We start from the raw sequence: 19,540 nt of genomic DNA, 5'->3' as shown, positions 1-19,540 counted from the left end.
ACAGAATTGAGGCTGATCCAGAATCAATGTGCAGCGTTTTTGAAGATTCCACGGGAAGTCCAATTCTTTCACATGCCATGAACAGTGATGCTGACTTTTTTGCGTACGCAAAGAATCAAACATCTGCATCACAGCGTCCTCTCCGAGTCACAAAAAGTGTCGAGGACAACCTTGACTCTCCTTTGTCGAAAACTCGAGCAACTCATTTCTCTGATTCCTACGCCAACTCATCGACTCATGACCTGAAAATACCCCCGTCCAACACACACCCCTGCATTCACCAAGACATGGTGACAGGATATCCCAGCCCTACCCCTAATCGTATTCCCATTTTACAGTTGCCTCTTGACTCCTCTCCTGATACGTCAACGGAAATCGTTCTTCGTAATCGTATGGATCTTAGTTCAGGTGAACGTCCGTACTCTGAAAGCTACAGCCAAAATCTCAGCATTCCAAGACCAATTTACCTTCGGGAGAGCAGTAATTCTAGCGTGAGCAGCTGTCTTTCATCCTCACAAAACAGTCACAGAGATTCTGATGGAAATAATCTTTCAGGTTATTGGGCTTTACCAACACCACCTGCCTCCAGGGGTGCTTCTCCCAAACCTTTAGTCAGATCAGCGTCGTCCTCATCAACCCTTATTCCCTCCCCTTCCCCTATCAAACCGAGCCAATCTCATTCTGAGGATTATAACGACAACAACCAAACCAAAGGAACAGTAGAATGGGAAAAAGAAAGGTGGCGCCATTGGGAGATGATGGCGTCAGAAAAGAGAAACATTGAGGCTGAGCAAGAAACTCTTGTGTAAAAAGAAATCAAAATGAATGACACACTATTTATTCATCGAAATAACCATATTTATCTTACTTTTTTTTTTTTTAATTAGTTTCTTATACCTAATTTTTGTTGATGTGATAAGCATTACAGTATTGTTGAGTGAATAATTTGCTGTAATTTAATGCTCAAACAATTACCTGTTAATCACGATGTGTATTGAATTTGTTGGGCTGGTTAGGATTGTTTTCGGGTTTTTTTGCTTGTATGTTTGCGGTTTTTTTCTGTTATTTTTCTCCTTTTTTTTAAAAAAAATATTTACTTATCCATTTTTTATTTAATGATTTTTGAACAGTCACGTCTATTACTATGCTTTTGTTATCAGGTATTACTCATATCATTTACCTGTTTAGAAATATAACTTTCTCTTCATGAATTAAAAGATACCATGTACTAAGAATATAACAAAGTTAAATGATCAAAAGCTGTCAGTTGTGATTAGATTTAGTATAGAAAAACGACTCTTGAAAATATATAGGTTACTTTGCTATATTTTAGGATATTTTTGAAATGGAATTGTTTTTCGTTTATTAAAACGAGATGGGAAAAAGAGAGTTTATTTAGAAATAGTCTTGAATAAAGAAAAAGATCATTTTAATGACTTTTGAAAGGAAAAACAATAACTTGAAACTTAATATCAACTGCTTCGAAAACGCCATTTTATCCCTTTCTTCAACGTGAATCAATCCAGTAGTATCTCCGATTTGTTTGTTTTTGCATGGCTATACATCTTTGAACACAGTAGTTGAAAGTTTGAAAATATAACCCAGAATTTCTTGTTATTTTAAAAGCTATAATACGAGTAGTTAATGAACGGCTGTTTGTACACAGGAAATCATTTGATGTCATCTTCTCAGTTTTCATCCTGTCTGTATTATCTAGTCATAGTGACGTCCACAGACATGCTTTACTTTGTTAACTTAAATGAGGAAGTGACTTTCAAAATCTAATCAAGTCTGTTTTTCATCCTTTGGCAAAGAAAACGCTATTTTTTTCATTTAGTGAATTAAAGACGAAAATACTTGCCTTCCTAGCCTTATAGAACTATACCGCGAGGGTTTTGGAACGTAAGCTTTTCCACGGTGATTCTAAGTTGCCAAATTGATCTTAAAAGAGTATAAACTCATTTTTCATCTGTGTGCCACCCCCTCAAATATAGACGAATTCAGAATTAGGATTATATAGAATTTTTTAAGTAGATGACATGCCTTCAAACTACAAATAGGGGGTGGATTTCTAACTCGTGGGTATAGCAAAGTATGAAAACATCAAATCGCCAGATCAGATACTGCCTTGATACGTTGTTTTAGTTCCGTTTTGTTCTGTTTTTTTTATATTTTGTTTTTGTGTGTTTTTTTCGGGGGCGGGGTGTTCTATTTGTTTTTGTTTAATTTTTTTTTTTTTTTTTTTTTTTTTTGGGGGGGGGGGTTAATTGTACGACGGGTGGAGGTTGGAGGGGGAATAACGCAGAATGTGGCCAGATACGAATGTCTGCAAATCAGTAATACTCTTGTGCTCTTGACAGAGCCAGATAGAATATTACAACGTTATAAATTTACTATGCAAATAGAGCGTTTATATAATATTATGTTTATGGATATTTTGTGGTCACATATCATAATTCTTTATATTATTGGCATTGAACAGTTTCCTTTACCCCATACCATCTGCGCGCTGAAATTTAATTTTTCTATTGACTGCTGTTTTTGGTATAGAGCATAATATAAAAGTAAAGAAGCATTTTATTGCATTTTCACTCGATATTCAATTGTGCAACCAAAAAAAAAATGTCGTCAGTTGACCGTATCGTTTAAATATAAATAAAAGGGTTTTGCGAAAAGAATTACTGAATTTTGTCATAGTCTTGAAAACGCTTCATCGATATGTCAACTTCATGGCGTCAGACCCTTAAAATCCAGTGTACACAACATGTTACCTTTTTAAAATGTTGAAAACAATTGAAATCAAAACCATTTGAATGAGAATTTACAATTGTCTTGTCTTTTCATTATTGTTTTCAATATTTCTTTCGACTATTTTTTTTTTTTTTTGGTTGTCTTTTTTTGCATATACATAAGCCATTCTATTACATTTGTTACTGTATTCAAGATGCAGCATCTGGATTATTTAGATGAATCGTCGTAGGATGAAAAAAGGCATTACTTGTCGTCTTTATAAGTATAAGAATGCATTGGAAAACCATGGAACATCGTTTTTGTTAGTAAGTATGCCGTTTCCTAATTGATCATCGACTTTTGAATTAAATCTTAGGTCAATTAAAAAGTTGATCAACCATTGACTTCCTTTGTGAGAATTTGTCAACTGTTCTATTCTCCTGTTTTACATCCGACAGGTAGTGTCGTGTATTCATTATAAACATGTTTTTTTAAGCACGTCGGTACTCTTCATTATAGTAAATACATATTTTTAAGATTGTACGACTTTCTACGAGTTAAACGTATTATGACAATTAAAGTTGGGTGAAGAGTTTTGAATTGATAAATTTAGAAAATAATTGACGAATTGTTTTAGTCAATTTCATTCTACTCATGAGTTCAATAAATTCTCTATTTTCAGCATGGGAGGTTTGAACACGAAAAACACTTTTATCAGATAAGTCATGTATTGTTAAAATATTTTTTAAATCAAAGAACGTCTTCAATTTGTCACAAAATATTGTCAAAGTTTTCTACAAAGCCTTTCATGTGCAGTAATAAACACACAAAGTGACATAATTATGTTTTGTAACAATTAATGAATGAAACATTGAAACATAATTCAATTGGGACTTTAGTAAAAGTCAACAAAGCGATATGAAATTTCATTTGTATACAAGTGCAATAAAATGTGTTGATAAAAAGTAACATGTCTTAAATCTGAAATATTCTGTGTATGAATTTTATATAACCTATTTTTCACTTAATAACACCAATACTGTCGCATTCTGGAAAAATCCAGTATTTAACATTTCGGACAGAAAACTCGTCCTTCAAATTTTATCGATCGATTAAAATGACCCTCATCTTGGCAAAAACTCTCAAAGCTAGGACGGATATAGTCCCAGGATTTATAGTTTTTGCCAAGATTAGGGTCATCTTAATCGATCGATATTTGAAGGCCGAGATTTCTGGCCAAGATTGAAAAACGTGTATTTTCCAGAGTACGACACAATTTTATAATATGTTACGATTTGTAAATATGTATCTACGAATCTACGCATCTTCCTTAGGGCATTTTACTGCTTTTGATTTTATTTTGTTGCCTTTTTTTCTATATTTTATTCTACCTACCTCAAAGAGAAGTAATGATAAAAATATCAAAAGGAAAGTTTTGCTTGTTAGAGAGAAAAACTTTTACCAATGCGATTATGATTTTTCTTATAATTATTATTACTTATTTCAGTAACCTGATATCTTTACTTCTTTACTCTTAACTATTCTTTCCTAAAACTAACGTTCATCTTCCATAATATACAGTATAACATAAAATCAAAATTATTGCCAAAAGCACTTTGTTGGTGTAATAATTATTAACTATGTTCAACTTTTCCTATCAAACTGTTTTTAAATCATCTCATTGTATCTTCTTTAACCCTATAGAGGCGAGGGTTTGAGTTTATCTTGAAATCTTATATAACCGTTATCACACATGCACTGAGAGAGAGAGAGAGAGAGAGAGAGAGAGAGAGAGAGAGAGGGGGGGCGAGAGAGAGAGAGAGAGAGAGAGAGAGAGAGAGAGAGAGAGAGAGAGGGGCAACAGGCCACCAAACTGAAAGACAGATAGACAGACAAAGACCAAAACAGCCCAAAGTACATCGCTGTCACTGCACGCTTGGTCAAAACGGTTCGATATGAAGGAAATTCAGTCTCGCCTTTAAAAGGTCAATGATAATGTTGCAATATTGATAGCATGTTACGTTACTGCGTTATATTTGCTGCAATGATTACAATGTTGTAAAAATGATGTATAAATTATACAAAATTTAATAAATTCCTGTTGAAAATATATATATATATATAAATAAACTTTTGTTTGTTGCCTTGATTATCCGTTACATTTGATGTTGGTCCAAATGGAACCTTTTGCCCCAAAACCGGTTTTTATGTCGTTATGAACCAGCTGCCAAAATGTTAGTTTAAAGAAAATTGTCTTGAAATATATTATGAGATTTGAATTAGTTATCACCTCTTTAAAATCGGTGTCTATGGGGAACACATTGTGATGTCAAAAATTGGTTCCTATCTCATTTGAAGTGTAAACCACTCTTCCTCAGGACTGAATCCATACCTTGTGTAAATGATTTTCGGTTTTCAGAGTGATGGCATCTTATTTTCTAGTCTAGATTTATGCTGGTCGTCAATAAAGATCATCCATCCTCGCTCTTTTACCTCCTGTAATCCTTAAAATCTGCTTATACATTCTGCTACTAAATAGTCATGCTACCTTATTAGTCCTCGGAGGAACTGGTTACATACAGACTTCCAATGATTTTGGAACCGGAAAGTGGAAGTTGTGACTTTACAACTTTTCTTCCCTCTGTCTCAATTTGTGAAAATTGGGCATTAACCTCAGACATCCTTTTTTAAAAAGGATACACTCATTCGAAGACAGATGCTTATAAGTGCATTTTGGGCATTATCTGGACAGACCATGTGCCGAATGAAGAGGTTAACAGAAGAGTTGTCTTTATAACAGGACCACATGAATTCCTCCTGTTTCTGTCTACAGTCCAAATAACAAAATTGACTTGGTTTGGTCATGTTTTTCGCTATGAGACATTGGCATAAACCACTATGCATGGGACCTTGGCGGAAGGCAGAAGGAGTAGGAGTGGCGGCAAACAGAGATCTGGGTGGATAAGATAAAGGAATGGACAAGGATGTACTACTACCCAACACTAATGAGGAAAGCTGAGGACAGATCTGGATGGAGGTCCCTTACTCCAAAGTCATCTCTTATGTCTCCTCTACGACCACTTCGATCAGGAGAATGAGATGAGGTGAGGGTGATTGTCTCCAAAAAAGATAAATAAAGTTAACCCACACTTCATATTCTGTGACTATAAAATCAAATTTAAACATCGAAATCATCACGACATAATATCAATTTGAGGCGATTTCATACACAGTATACTATGATGGGAGTCAATTGGGATGTTACAAGACAGTCAAACGGAGTCCCTCCACTCTGTTTTCAATTAAAGACCCCAGTACTAAAACTACTTAATTGACATTGTTATAATTTTTCAGCTTCTAAATTACAGACTTAAAATTTAAGCACCTTAGTTCACTCACTAATTATTTTTATGATAAACATAATTTAAGTCAGGTACCTCATTACTACCATTTTATTGTTTGTATACTCTCGTGAGCTGAATCCAAACTTTAGCCACCATTTTCTCAAAACTAATTCCTGTGACCTAAGTAGTTTTGCCAATTGAATCTTCAATAGCCACGAAACTACGCAATCACCAATCTACGCAATCAACAATCAACGCTTACTGGGTGAGGAATCTCCTAATCTAATTTGTAATCTCCCTATCAGTTGTCTCCGTTCACTGGGCTTTCTCTGTCGCTTTGGTATGACACAATTCGATTTTACCAAGGCTCTGATTTTGAGCTTTTGCAAAACGGGAAATGTCAGATACATGTTTCGTTGGGGATCTCTCTCTCTCTCTCTCTCTCTCTCTCTCTCTCTCTCTCTCTCTCCATTTCTCTCCATTGGGTGGAAGAACGTACACTGCCATTGTGCCGGTTGATTCTTCACATCGGTCCACATGTTTGCTATCCTTCTATCCCATCTAAATCATTTGGCTTGAATGGGCTCCTTTGGGTTTTACATGGACACTGCCTGCGGAGTCTTTTTCTCAACGGGAAATAGTCGACTGGATTGGTTTTTTCCCGCGAGATGCTTTTTACATTTTTTTTTAATTTTATTTTTGTTTTGTTATTTTTTAAATTATTTCATTTGGGGGGGGGGGGGGGATGTTTTTTGTTTGTTTGGTTTGTTTTTTTGTTTCTTTTTTTTTTTTTTTTTTTTTGGGGGGGGGGGTATTTTGGGGGGGTTTTTTGTTGTTTTTTTTGTTTTTTGTTTTTTGTTTTATTTTTTTTTGGGGGGGGGGACTTTGGTGGGGGGAGAGATGTTTTTGGGGTTGTTTTTTTTAGTTTGTTAGTGGTTGTTTTGTGTGTGTGTGTGTGTGTGTGTGTGTGTGTGTGTGTGTGTGTGTGTTTAGTATTTCTAATGCTTCAGTTTTTTTGGGTTTTTTTCGCTCTATTTATATATTTAAAGGTAAAACAAGTAGAAACATTTTTTTTTATTTTCGTATCCTTAGATCGGAGATAGAGTGGTGTGACGCTTGTCAATAGATATAACTCACAACTTGCATACAACTCGGTTCGAATTTGTTACGGGAAATTATCCATGTTTTTATCAGTTGACAATTAACATTTTGCTTGTCTTCCTTGGATATTGGTTATATCAATGGTCGAATGTGCCGCAATATTTTGTCCAGATTCTAGAATCAATATTTCTCTTATTTCACTTCTTTGTGGTTGTTCAACCTGATGGTATTTTTTTGTTATTGACATTCCAAATTGACTGTAAAATTCTGAAGACAATAATTTCTTGTTGTCACCTTATAAGATATAAAAAACATATTATAGACACTTGATACTTGATACCGTAACGTTTAATAGAAAAAAAAACCTGAAAATTCTGTTTTAATGACAGAAGAACTATTTTTGGGGCTGTTGAATGATGATGATGATGATGATGATGATGATGATGATGATGATGATGATGATGATGATGATGATGATAATAATAATAAGAAGAAGAAGAAGAAGAAGAAGAAGAAGAAGAAGAAGAAGAAGAAGAAGAGAAGAAGAAAGAAGAAAAAGAAGAAGAATATAATAATAGTAGTAGTAATAATAACAATAATAATAATAATAATAATAATAATAATAATAATAATAATAATAATAATAATAATAATAATAATAATAATAATATTATTATTATTATTATTATTATTATTATTATTATTATTATTATTATTATTATTATTATTATTATTATTATTATTATAACAATAATAATAATAATAATAATAATAATAATAATAATAATAATAATAATAATAATAATAATAATAATAATAATAATAATAATAATAATAATAATAATAATAATAATAATAATAATAATAATAATAATAATAATAATAATAATAATAATAATAATAAACCATATCTACGGCTAAGAACAACAAAAATGAAATAAATAGTACGATGGAGGTTCACAATTCTTGCATATTGAATAATCTGATGTTTGTCGGGAAAAGGAACATTTATGTGTTTGGCTTTTGGTTTTGATGGAGAGAACCCTGTCACTTCTATTAGATGCTGTGATGGGGTTATTGAGGGGATGTTTCTTACAATTTTTAACTTTGTTAAATATTCGGAGACAGCACCTTTCAAATGAAATGTCAAAATGGTCTATTCTATTAGTATATTTTGATTCTCTTTTAATAGTTCGATTAAAGAACATATTATCAGCCATCCTAATGAAAATTTTCATTCTCTATTGTCTTCTGGCACTTTTCTATTCACTTCATATCTTGTTGTTACCAACATAAGTGCCTGCTCCACTCACTTTTCTGAATTAAAAATTCACCCCATACACCGGAGCATACTCAATGTCTCAATCGTTTCTATGTTATATGTTTGTGTTGAGAATATTGGCTATTAAGCTTAACTGCTGGTCAAAATTATTCGCGATGGTGGTGTACGAACGAATCGGCGGTCTCAAGAAGTGGGTGAGAGAGGGATCTAGTAATGACTTTGAGTTTGAAACGAATATTTTTGTGTTCGTTGATAGCTCACACGGTAGAGCCACGCTCTCACCTGCCAGGCGGAGTTGTCGTACCAATAAGGTCGCAGGTTCAAACCCCACACCGCGCGAAAAAATTTTCATTCTCTATTGTCTTCTGGCACTTTTCTATTCACTTCATATCTTGTTGTTACCAACATAAGTGCCTGCTCCACTCACTTTTCTGAATTAAAAATTCACCCCATACACCGGAGCATACTCAATGTCTCAATCGTTTCTATGTTATATGTTTGTGTTGAGAATATTGGCTATTAAGCTTAACTGCTGGTCAAAATTATTCGCGATGGTGGTGTACGAACGAATCGGCGGTCTCAAGAAGTGGGTGAGAGAGGGATCTAGTAATGACTTTGAGTTTGAAACGAATATTTTTGTGTTCGTTGATAGCTCACACGGTAGAGCCACGCTCTCACCTGCCAGGCGGAGTTGTCGTACCAATAAGGTCGCAGGTTCAAACCCCACCAACGCCGCGAAAAAATTTTCATTCTCTATTGTCTTCTGGCACTTTTCTATTCACTTCATATCTTGTTGTTACCAACATAAGTGCCTGCTCCACTCACTTTTCTGAATTAAAAATTCACTCCGATCGTTTGATAATGTTGGGTTATATCCCTTTGACTCTAAAACTAACGATAATTTATAAAGAATTTAACAGTTAATATTCTAGCGGAAGATTATAAAGCATTCAATGAACAGCTTATGTGCACGTTCTTCTGGATGTTTGCATAAGTCGAAGATAGCCATTGGTTTTGGTAGACGTGCACTTATTTGCAGGTCTGATAACCCAATTATTTATGGGCTCGTTGTTGTAAGGGAACTCTAAAAAATTGACGCAAAATACATGTCCATTACACCAATCTTAAACTTGGCCCATTATAAGTATTGCACTTGGGTGTCAAACATGATAGACGCCGATTTTGGAGGTTAATTAGCATTAACACATGATTAACAAGACTTTTTCTCTGTGGATGTTTTATATCAAGATGGGGAATGGGAGAAAGTCGCCGAGGAAGGACTAGCTAGTCTCTCACTTTTATGGTCGGAGATTTTCTTTATCACTTTCGCCTATGCTTAAAATGATGTAACTGAAAAGAACAAAACTGAGATCAGAAAAAGAAAAACTTGACATCCTTTATTCTACGCCTTACCTAATAAATTTATTTGTTTTTACCACTTACCCTTGAACCTAATTATACAAAATGTGGACTTTGTGGTAATCAGTGTTGTGTAACGTTGTTTATAATTTAGAACGGACTAAAACTTACTGCCTCTAGGGGTTTGTAACCAAACTGGGGATTCGGTGAAATATTCGTTTGACCTATTTTCACAAAGTATATTTACATTTGAATATTAAATTATGGGGTTGGGGGTGCCAGGGGGCCGAATGGTAACGCCATTGCACTGTGATTTGAAAGTTCGCATGGTTCGAGCCGGCATTTGGGTACTTTCGTTTTGTTTTGTTTTTAGACCAGATTGGTAGTCCCAAATTTGCTCACTTTTGGGAGTGAATCATGTGAAGTGTGATCTAGTATTTTTGTTTTTATGTTTTTAAGGATTTTACGGCACTTGCAAAACATTAAGGTCATATCAGCGCCAGTAAAAAGGAAGAAAATGGGATATATAAAAAGTTATAGAATTACAATTAAAGCAACCAAGAAAAGGTAAGACAAAGGGGAATTGGTTCAAATAAGAAACAGGTGTAGATTCCAAGAGCACACTATCAAAGTACTTCGTTTGAGGTCACTAAAAGTCTCATCCAGACACAAGCACTCCCCACTAAGAGGAACACACTCAAATGTTGTACAAATTGTATATAATATAAAGAAAACATGATACAATGCATAACAGAGGATTTACAAGGAAAAAAAATATCACCTCCCAAAACTAACTATACATTTGACTATTTCCCTCTCCGCTAGGGCCAGGACAAAACCAAGTAATCTCATTCCAAGACAAAGACAGTGAGTTGGAAGACAGATATAAGGGGATAGAAGACGCAGTAAGTGCCTCCCTGTCCACTATGGGAGGCCAGGTACCCCACCCAGTGTCATCTAGTAGATCTTCCGGTATTTTACTTTGTATAAATGGAAAGGTTTGTTGGTTTATGCATCTACCACTTAAACACTTCATTATCTAAGAGCTACACATCAACAACAAATGTTAAAGATATAATTCATTCAAAAATGAAAAGTATAACACTTCCTTGTTTTAAATATGTATATTATAATATAATTGATCGGGCCTTTTTTTTTTAAAAAAGAACTTTTTAGAAAATTATAGTTGCATAATAAACGTATACTATTTGTTTAGAAAGAATCAATACAAAACTGAACCATATCTCACGAATTAAACTTCATAGAAACATCAGACTTTCTACAATATAAAAGAGATGTGTCAAAGTTGTAGCTGCTAACAAAAACTAAAAACTAATTTTAATGAAAATACTGTTTAAAAAAACAAACAAAACAAAAATATGTGTGAAAATCCCCTATCATCCATACTTAAAAGACGGGTATATCACTAGAGCCACGCTGTCCATGACATTGGGGATACGGCTGAGTGCCTGAATCCATTCAACTTGACGAAGTTATCACTGAGACTGATAAACATGACGCAGTGATAATATATATATATATATATATATATATATATATATATATATATATATATATATATATAGATATATATATATATATATATATATATATATATATATATATATATATATATATATATGAGTGTTGGTGGGTAATTGTAGGTACGAAAGCGCTCGATAATGGTGGTTAGAGCTAATATATAATGTAAATTTTCACTCACATTTTTTGCCGAGACGACTCGTTTCTGTGTGTTTCTCACACTTCTTCAGTCGGCATAATCCATTTTGTCATGTCCGTAGAAAACTCCAAACTAAAGTTGTTTCGCTGTGTTGTGGTGATTAGTTTTGATGTGTATTGTGATGTGCTCTCATGTTTATAATATTATGAGTGTGTGTGTGTGTGTGTGTGTGTGTGTGTGTGTTTGTATGTGTGTGTGTTTGTGCGTGTAGGTGTGTTGTGTGTTGTGTGTATGTGTGTGAGTGATATTGTAGTGGAATGTGGTTGGGGGGGGGGGGGGGGAGGGAAGAGGGGGAGGAGGGGTATAATGGGGTCGGGAGGGGGGGGGGGAAGGGGGGGGGAGAAGGGGGGGGGGGGGGGTTATTTGGCCTTTTGCGTTTTGAGCTTGAATTTGTTAGAGTGTCTGCACATTGTCATCAGTTCAGATCTTTTGTTTAAGGTGCTATTGTTTCTGTGTTGTGTATTATATATATATATATATTATATATATATATATATATATATATATATATATATATATATATATATATATATATACCACTATCAACAATATATAATTAGTCTCTTGAATCCTTACTATTGAATTGAAACAAGCCAATGTAACTGTAGTTCATAAAAAGGCAGCAAATTGGATGCTGCAAACTACTTATGGAGTCTATCTTGAAAGATCAAATAATGGATTTTCTTGAAAGTCAAACGATGCTAAACGATAACCAGCATGGTTTTAGATCAAAAGAGATCATTTCATTACTCAAATTTTACAGGGGATGCAGGATTTTACCAAGTTAATTGATCGTGATCAATGCATTGATGTGTTTATCTTGATTTCCGAAGGCTTTTGATTCTGTACCACATGAGAGATTATTGATTAAGAATTCCAGGCAGGCCCAGGAAAAAAACACACCGAGCAATCTCAATCAAGAACAAAGGCAGAGCAACATGATTGTTTGTTTTTAAGGGTTTCATGGCACCTGCAACACATTTGGATTATATTAGGGCCAGTAAAAAAGGGATGGTAAAAAAATCTAACAGTTACAATTGTTTGTTCCTGTTTTGTTTTTAATGGTTTTACGGCTCTTGCAACACATTTAGATCATATCAGCGCCAGTAAAAAGGAAGATAATTAAATAGTAAAAACATTCTAGATGTACAATTAAGAAGACTTGAAGAAAAAGTAAGACATAGGGGAATGGTTCAAATAGGGAACAGATGTAGATTCCTAGAGCATACTATCAGACACCAGCACAAGATTCCACTAAGAGGAGTACACTCAAATGTTTACAAATCAAATGTCCAAAAAAAACAAACAAAAAATAAAACAACAGTACAATGAAAAATATAAGTATACATTCGACTGTTTCCCTCCCAGCCAAGGACTCCGGCCAGGGCCAGAACAAAACCAAGAAACCTCATTCCAAGACAAAGACAAAAAGCAATTGGAAAACAGACATAGGGAGATAGGAGACACAGCAAGTACCTCCCTGCCCACTATGGGAGGTCGGGAACCCCACCCATACGGTTACAATTAAAGGACCCAAGAAAAGGTGTTCCAAGAGCATACAATCAATGTACTGAGTTTAAAACACCTAAAAGTCTCATCCAGACACCAGCAAAGGATCCCGCTAAGGGGACCACATTCAAATGTTTACAAGATATGTTACAAACAAAGATATAACGATCAGTACATGACAGAGAGATGATTTACAAGGAAAAAGATATCACCTCTCAAACACTAAAAATTTGACTGTTTTCCTCTCAGCCAAGGACTCCGGAAAGGGCCAAACAGTAACCGGGTAAAAACATTCCAAGACCAGGACAGAAAAAAAAAACCTTCAGAAAACTGATATAGGGGGAAATGATCTCCTGTCCGTCATGGGAGAGCAACATGGTAAGGGAAAACAGGATAAAGGGGATAAGAGAGCAAGAGACCTCTCTTTCCACCATGGGAGGACACAAGACTCCACCCAGGGACGAATAATGGAATAAGATAGATGAGATTATAAGCGTGTTTGTTTTGTTTTGATGTAGATTCCAAGAGCACACCACCAATGTACTTAGTTTGAGATCACCTATAAGTCTCATCCGGTCACAAGCACAAAACCCAACAAAGAGGAATACACTCAAAATCGTACATTAAACATTCAAACTAACAACTATAATAATACATAACAGATTTACAAGGAAAAAAATATCGTTTGTTTGTTTTTATGTTTTTAAGGGTTTTACGGCGCTTGCAACACATTTAGGTCATATCAGCGCCAGTAAAAAGGAAGAAAATGGGTTGGTAAAAAGTTATAGAATTACAATTAAAGCACCCAAGAGAAAGTAAGACAAAGGGGAACTGGGAACAAATAGGGATCGGATGTTGATTTCAAGACAATACCACTCATGTACTTAGTCTGTGATCACCTATAAGTCTCATCCGGACACAAACACAAAATCCAAAACAAAGAGGAATACACTCAAATGCTTACATTATACGAAAATAACAAATATAACAATACAGAACAGAGAGATGATTTACAAGGAAAAAAATATCATCTCCCAAAACAATAACTATGCATTCAACTGTTTCCCTCCCAGCCAGAGCCCGAACAAAACCAAGTAATCTCATTCCAAGACAAAGACAGAAAGCATGTTGGAAAAATTTTAATTCAGAAAAGTGAGTGGAGCAGGCACTTATGTTGGTAACAACAAGATATGAAGTGAATAGAAAAGTGCCAGAAGACAATAGAGAATAAAAATTTTTCGCGGCGGTGGTGGGGTTTGAACCTGCGACCTTATTGGTACGACAACTCCGCCTGGCAGGTGAGAGCGTGGCTCTACCGTGTGAGCTATCCACGAACACAAAAATATTCGTTTCAAACTCAAAGTCATTACTAGATCCCTCTCTCACCCACTTCTTGAGACCGCCGATTCGTTCGTACACCACCATCGCGAATAATTTTGACCAGCAGTTAAGCTTAATAGCCAATATTCTCAACACAAACATATAACATAGAAACGATTGAGACATTGAGTATGCTCCGGTGTATGGGGTGAATTTTAATTCAGAAAAGTGAGTGGAGCAGGCACTTATGTTGGTAACAACAAGATATGAAGTGAATAGAAAAGTGCCAGAAGACAATAGAGAATAAAAATTTTTCGCGGCGGTGGTGGGGTTTGAACCTGCGACCTTATTGGTACGACAACTCCGCCTGGCAGGTGAGAGCGTGGCTCTACCGTGTGAGCTATCCACGAACACAAAAATATTCGTTTCAAACTCAAAGTCATTACTAGATCCCTCTCTCACCCACTTCTTGAGACCGCCGATTCGTTCGTACACCACCATCGCGAATAATTTTGACCAGCAGTTAAGCTTAATAGCCAATATTCTCAACACAAACATATAACATAGAAACGATTGAGACATTGAGTATGCTCCGGTGTATGGGGTGAATTTTAATTCAGAAAAGTGAGTGGAGCAGGCACTTATGTTGGTAACAACAAGATATGAAGTGAATAGAAAAGTGCCAGAAGACAATAGAGAATAAAAATTTTTCGCGGCGGTGGTGGGGTTTGAACCTGCGACCTTATTGGTACGACAACTCCGCCTGGCAGGTGAGAGCGTGGCTCTACCGTGTGAGCTATCCACGAACACAAAAATATTCGTTTCAAACTCAAAGTTATGTTATATGTTTGTGTTGAGAATATTGGCTATTAAGCTTAACTGCTGGTCAAAATTATTCGCGATGGTGGTGTACGAACGAATCGGCGGTCTCAAGAAGTGGGTGAGAGAGGGATCTAGTAATGACTTTGAGTTTGAAACGAATATTTTTGTGTTCGTGGATAGCTCACACGGTAGAGCCACGCTCTCACCTGCCAGGCGGAGTTGTCGTACCAATAAGGTCGCAGGTTCAAACCCCACCACCGCCGCGAAAAATTTTTATTCTCTATTGTCTTCTGGCACTTTTCTATTCACTTCATATCTTGTTGTTACCAACATAAGTGCCTGCTCCACTCACTTTTCTGAATTAAAATTCACCCATACACCGGAGCATACTCAATGTCTCAATCGTTTCTATGTTATATGTTTGTGTTGAGAATATTGGCTATTAAGCTTAACTGCTGGTCAAAATTATTCGCGATGGTGGTGTACGAACGAATCGGCGGTCTCAAGAAGTGGGTGAGAGAGGGATCTAGTAATGACTTTGAGTTTGAAACGAATATTTTTGTGTTCGTGGATAGCTCACACGGTAGAGCCACGCTCTCACCTGCCAGGCGGAGTTGTCGTACCAATAAGGTCGCAGGTTCAAACCCCACCACCGCCGCGAAAAATTTTTATTCTCTATTGTCTTCTGGCACTTTTCTATTCACTTCATATCTTGTTGTTACCAACATAAGTGCCTGCTCCACTCACTTTTCTGAATTAAAATTCACCCCATACACCGGAGCATACTCAATGTCTCAATCGTTTCTATGTTATATGTTTGTGTTGAGAATATTGGCTATTAAGCTTAACTGCTGGTCAAAATTATTCGCGATGGTGGTGTACGAACGAATCGGCGGTCTCAAGAAGTGGGTGAGAGAGGGATCTAGTAATGACTTTGAGTTTGAAACGAATATTTTTGTGTTCGTGGATAGCTCACACGGTAGAGCCACGCTCTCACCTGCCAGGCGGAGTTGTCGTACCAATAAGGTCGCAGGTTCAAACCCCACCACCGCCGCGAAAAATTTTTATTCTCTATTGTCTTCTGGCACTTTTCTATTCACTTCATATCTTGTTGTTACCAACATAAGTGCCTGCTCCACTCACTTTTCTGAATTAAAATTCACCCCATACACCGGAGCATACTCAATGTCTCAATCGTTTCTATGTTATATGTTTGTGTTGAGAATATTGGCTATTAAGCTTAACTGCTGGTCAAAATTATTCGCGATGGTGGTGTACGAACGAATCGGCGGTCTCAAGAAGTGGGTGAGAGAGGGATCTAGTAATGACTTTGAGTTTGAAACGAATATTTTTGTGTTCGTGGATAGCTCACACGGTAGAGCCACGCTCTCACCTGCCAGGCGGAGTTGTCGTACCAATAAGGTCGCAGGTTCAAACCCCACCACCGCCGCGAAAAATTTTTATTCTCTATTGTCTTCTGGCACTTTTCTATTCACTTCATATCTTCATGTTGGAAAACAAACATAAGGGGATAGAAGACACAGTATGTACCTCCCTGCCCACTATGGGAGGTCAGGAACCCCACCCAGTATAAGCGTGTGAACGGGTGTGGAACACAACAGTCAGTAGAAGAAGACCACCCCCGACCCCCAAGGAATTCAAGAATGAAGAACAAAATGTTGAGCTCTCCAATTTAATACACCATTCATAATCAAATTTTGCATGCTGCATCAACTATGTACATCAATTGTAACATTTTGGTTGGATTACAAATATGGATAACAATATAATATTATCAGAAAAATATGCTTTAAAATGAATGTAACTGTACAATAATATTTATAAAGCATGTACTCATTAAATTGATTTCTTAATTTAATGATGTTATCTTAGAGGCGCACTGTGGTTTCACAATTTTTCTTCTGAAATGCTTCTGCATTATCGGGGATAGGTTCCTGCACAGACAATTATATGATCACAGCAGGAATTGTAACACTGGTGGTATTTTTTCATGTTATATCAGAATATACAATAGAATGAGTCATTACAATTAAAGAAATCAAATTCAATAAACATTACGTATATTATTACAAAACAATGGTTAATAACTTACTTTGAGCATATTAAGTGGATATTGCGTGACATAAATGCTCTGGTCTATTAATTCTTACTAATTCTAGCTAAATACTTTATCGGTGAAATTTTTTTGTCCTCAAATCTAAGGGTGATTTTGCACAGCTACTATAAAGAGAAATATAAATGCAAAACTAACCCCTATGGAATCCTATGATTTTTAAAATTTCTTTTTTATTTTAAGCCCAGGCCATCGCATCTTAATTAGTAATAGTATCATTCAGCTTGGAAGGAACGGGAGTTGATGGGAAAGAACGGGATTAGATGGGAAAGACACAAAAGGCTGATTATAAACCTTTACTGCACCAAAGGGCAGCTATAAGAATACAAGGTGTACAGTCACCATATTATGTTGAAATCAAAAGAGGAGTCAGACAAGGTTGTGTACTGTCACATATATTTTTATACACTGCGTTTATCTTCAGAGAAACAAACCATTTACCATGTATCAAAGTGGGAGGCAGAAACATCAACGTTGAAGTTGAAAATTAATAACTTTTTGCCAAGGGAGTACAAAAAAAAAAAGAAAGAAAGAAAATATTATGCCTAGAAAGGAGTTCAAACTATAGATAACACAGTCTGTGGTTCGAACCCCTAACTGACCCCACTCCGGTTACAGTCACAGAGAATACAGGACTAGAGACGACAACAGATAGGAAAACGTCATCAAAAGTGGCTAGTGAGAGGTCGAGCGCCGCCATTTTCTTTTGTATGAAACCAGGGACGCTGTGCGATTTAATCTCTATATGAATGTCTTTGACTGAGCTCGATTAACCTTGATTTGTGGACGGAAAATAGAAAAAAAGGCCAGGTTTATGATGATAAACCAAATTAGACATATTAAACTACACTTTTACTTGTACATTTTAGACTTGACTCCAATGATCGGGTTTATATTAATAACTTTTAAAAAAATATTAGGAATAATTTATAACTCCCTTATTTGTGGGGCGATTTTGTCATTTGTGGTATCAATTTTATTGTAATAAAGAGATAGGAACTTGAGAGTTATTTTTTCTGACGCAAAATTATTACTTTGTAATTTTAGCACTAAGAAAAGTAGTTGGTAAATAAATTTGGTACACCTCTTTGATCTACCGCCACCGTCCATTAGTGTAGAATTGTGAATCTCACCGTCGATGTATTACGCTGTTGTTACGCAAGGAATATAACACCTTTTGAGTAGGCCTAAAAGCTAAAATCTAAAAGTAAAAAATATAATTCTGAGGAATTTGAAAGTCGCATTGTTGAAATCAGCTTGAAAAAAGAAGAACATTGGTCCTTATTTCAGCAAAATCGGTTCGAAACCAACTGTTTTACGAATAAATTTGATTTTTAAAATTGCTTTTGTTTATTTTAGCTTTTTTTAGCAACTTTTTTATTTATCGGTCGATTTTCTTGATTTTTATAGCATTCTTTATATCTCAATGAGACGAGATCAGTACTTTGTGTGTTTCAAATGTAACTAGAACATAATTTGGCTATTTTACCTATCAACCGTGCCTGGATAATATAATGGTGATTGTGACGCAACTATGCCATGAGCGTCTTCCAGTGTTTCAACGATGGTACAGTTCATTGTTGACGGCTGTTGACGGCTGTTTAGCCATGAGTGACCGTAGAAAACGAAAAGGCGACTGCAGACATCAAAGGGTAGGCTTATATCATCAAAGGATGTCTACATGATTGACATGGCCATATAGGGAACTCATTATCTACTCCCCCATAAAGAATCTGATCACGAGAGGTCGAGCGCCGCCATTTTCTTTTTAAAGCAAACCAGGGACGAATAGCCACTAAAAAGTGGCTGTTGTCTGGTCTGCTCCTAGTAGTCTGTGGTTACAGTTACGCTATGCTAGCCTCGCCTTCTCGCGCTCGGTCAAACAGTTTAGCCCATATAATCTCTTCCGGTGGACTGAATACACAGCTGTGTATTCAGTCCACTGGTGGACTGAATACACAGCGGTGTATACGGTCCACTGGTAGACTGAAAACACAGTTCCAATAATAAAAACTTGGAGTACCTCCTCATACCTACTTTCACTTTCTATATTCCCCACTCCAGAGACTTCCGTGAATCCCTTAACGCTGTGATTATCCCCAGACACCTGTCTGGGGATAATAAAAAATTTGTTATCCACAGACACCTGTCTGGGGATAACGAATTTTCATTATCCCCAGACGCATATTTGAAACTCC

At 35.9% G+C, this 19,540-nt stretch overlaps 1 protein-coding gene across 4 annotated transcripts in view; it reads left to right on the top strand.

Moving 5' to 3' along the window:
- Positions 1 to 2,783, top strand: part of LOC144971317 (rho GTPase-activating protein 6-like) — a 162,459-nt gene extending 159,676 nt beyond the window's left edge. For 3 of the 4 annotated variants that reach the window (XM_078911962.1, XM_078911965.1, XM_078911964.1), the window contains exon 13: positions 5 to 2,783. In XM_078911962.1, the coding sequence (XP_078768088.1) occupies positions 5 to 809 (805 nt within the window). In that variant the 3' untranslated portion in view covers positions 810 to 2,783. The remainder of the gene's footprint in view (positions 1 to 4) is intronic. The other variant, XM_078911966.1, reaches the window with a different exon arrangement.
- The last annotated feature ends 16,757 nt before the right edge of the window (positions 2,784 to 19,540 follow it).

This window comes from Berghia stephanieae, chromosome 4, assembly GCF_034508935.2.
Source record: "Berghia stephanieae isolate SIO BIC M18660-M18661 chromosome 4, UCSD_Bste_1.3, whole genome shotgun sequence".
NCBI lineage: Eukaryota > Metazoa > Mollusca > Gastropoda > Nudibranchia > Aeolidiidae > Berghia > Berghia stephanieae.
Note: the sequence above shows the minus strand (reverse complement) of the source record. Positions and strands in the feature narration are given on the sequence as shown.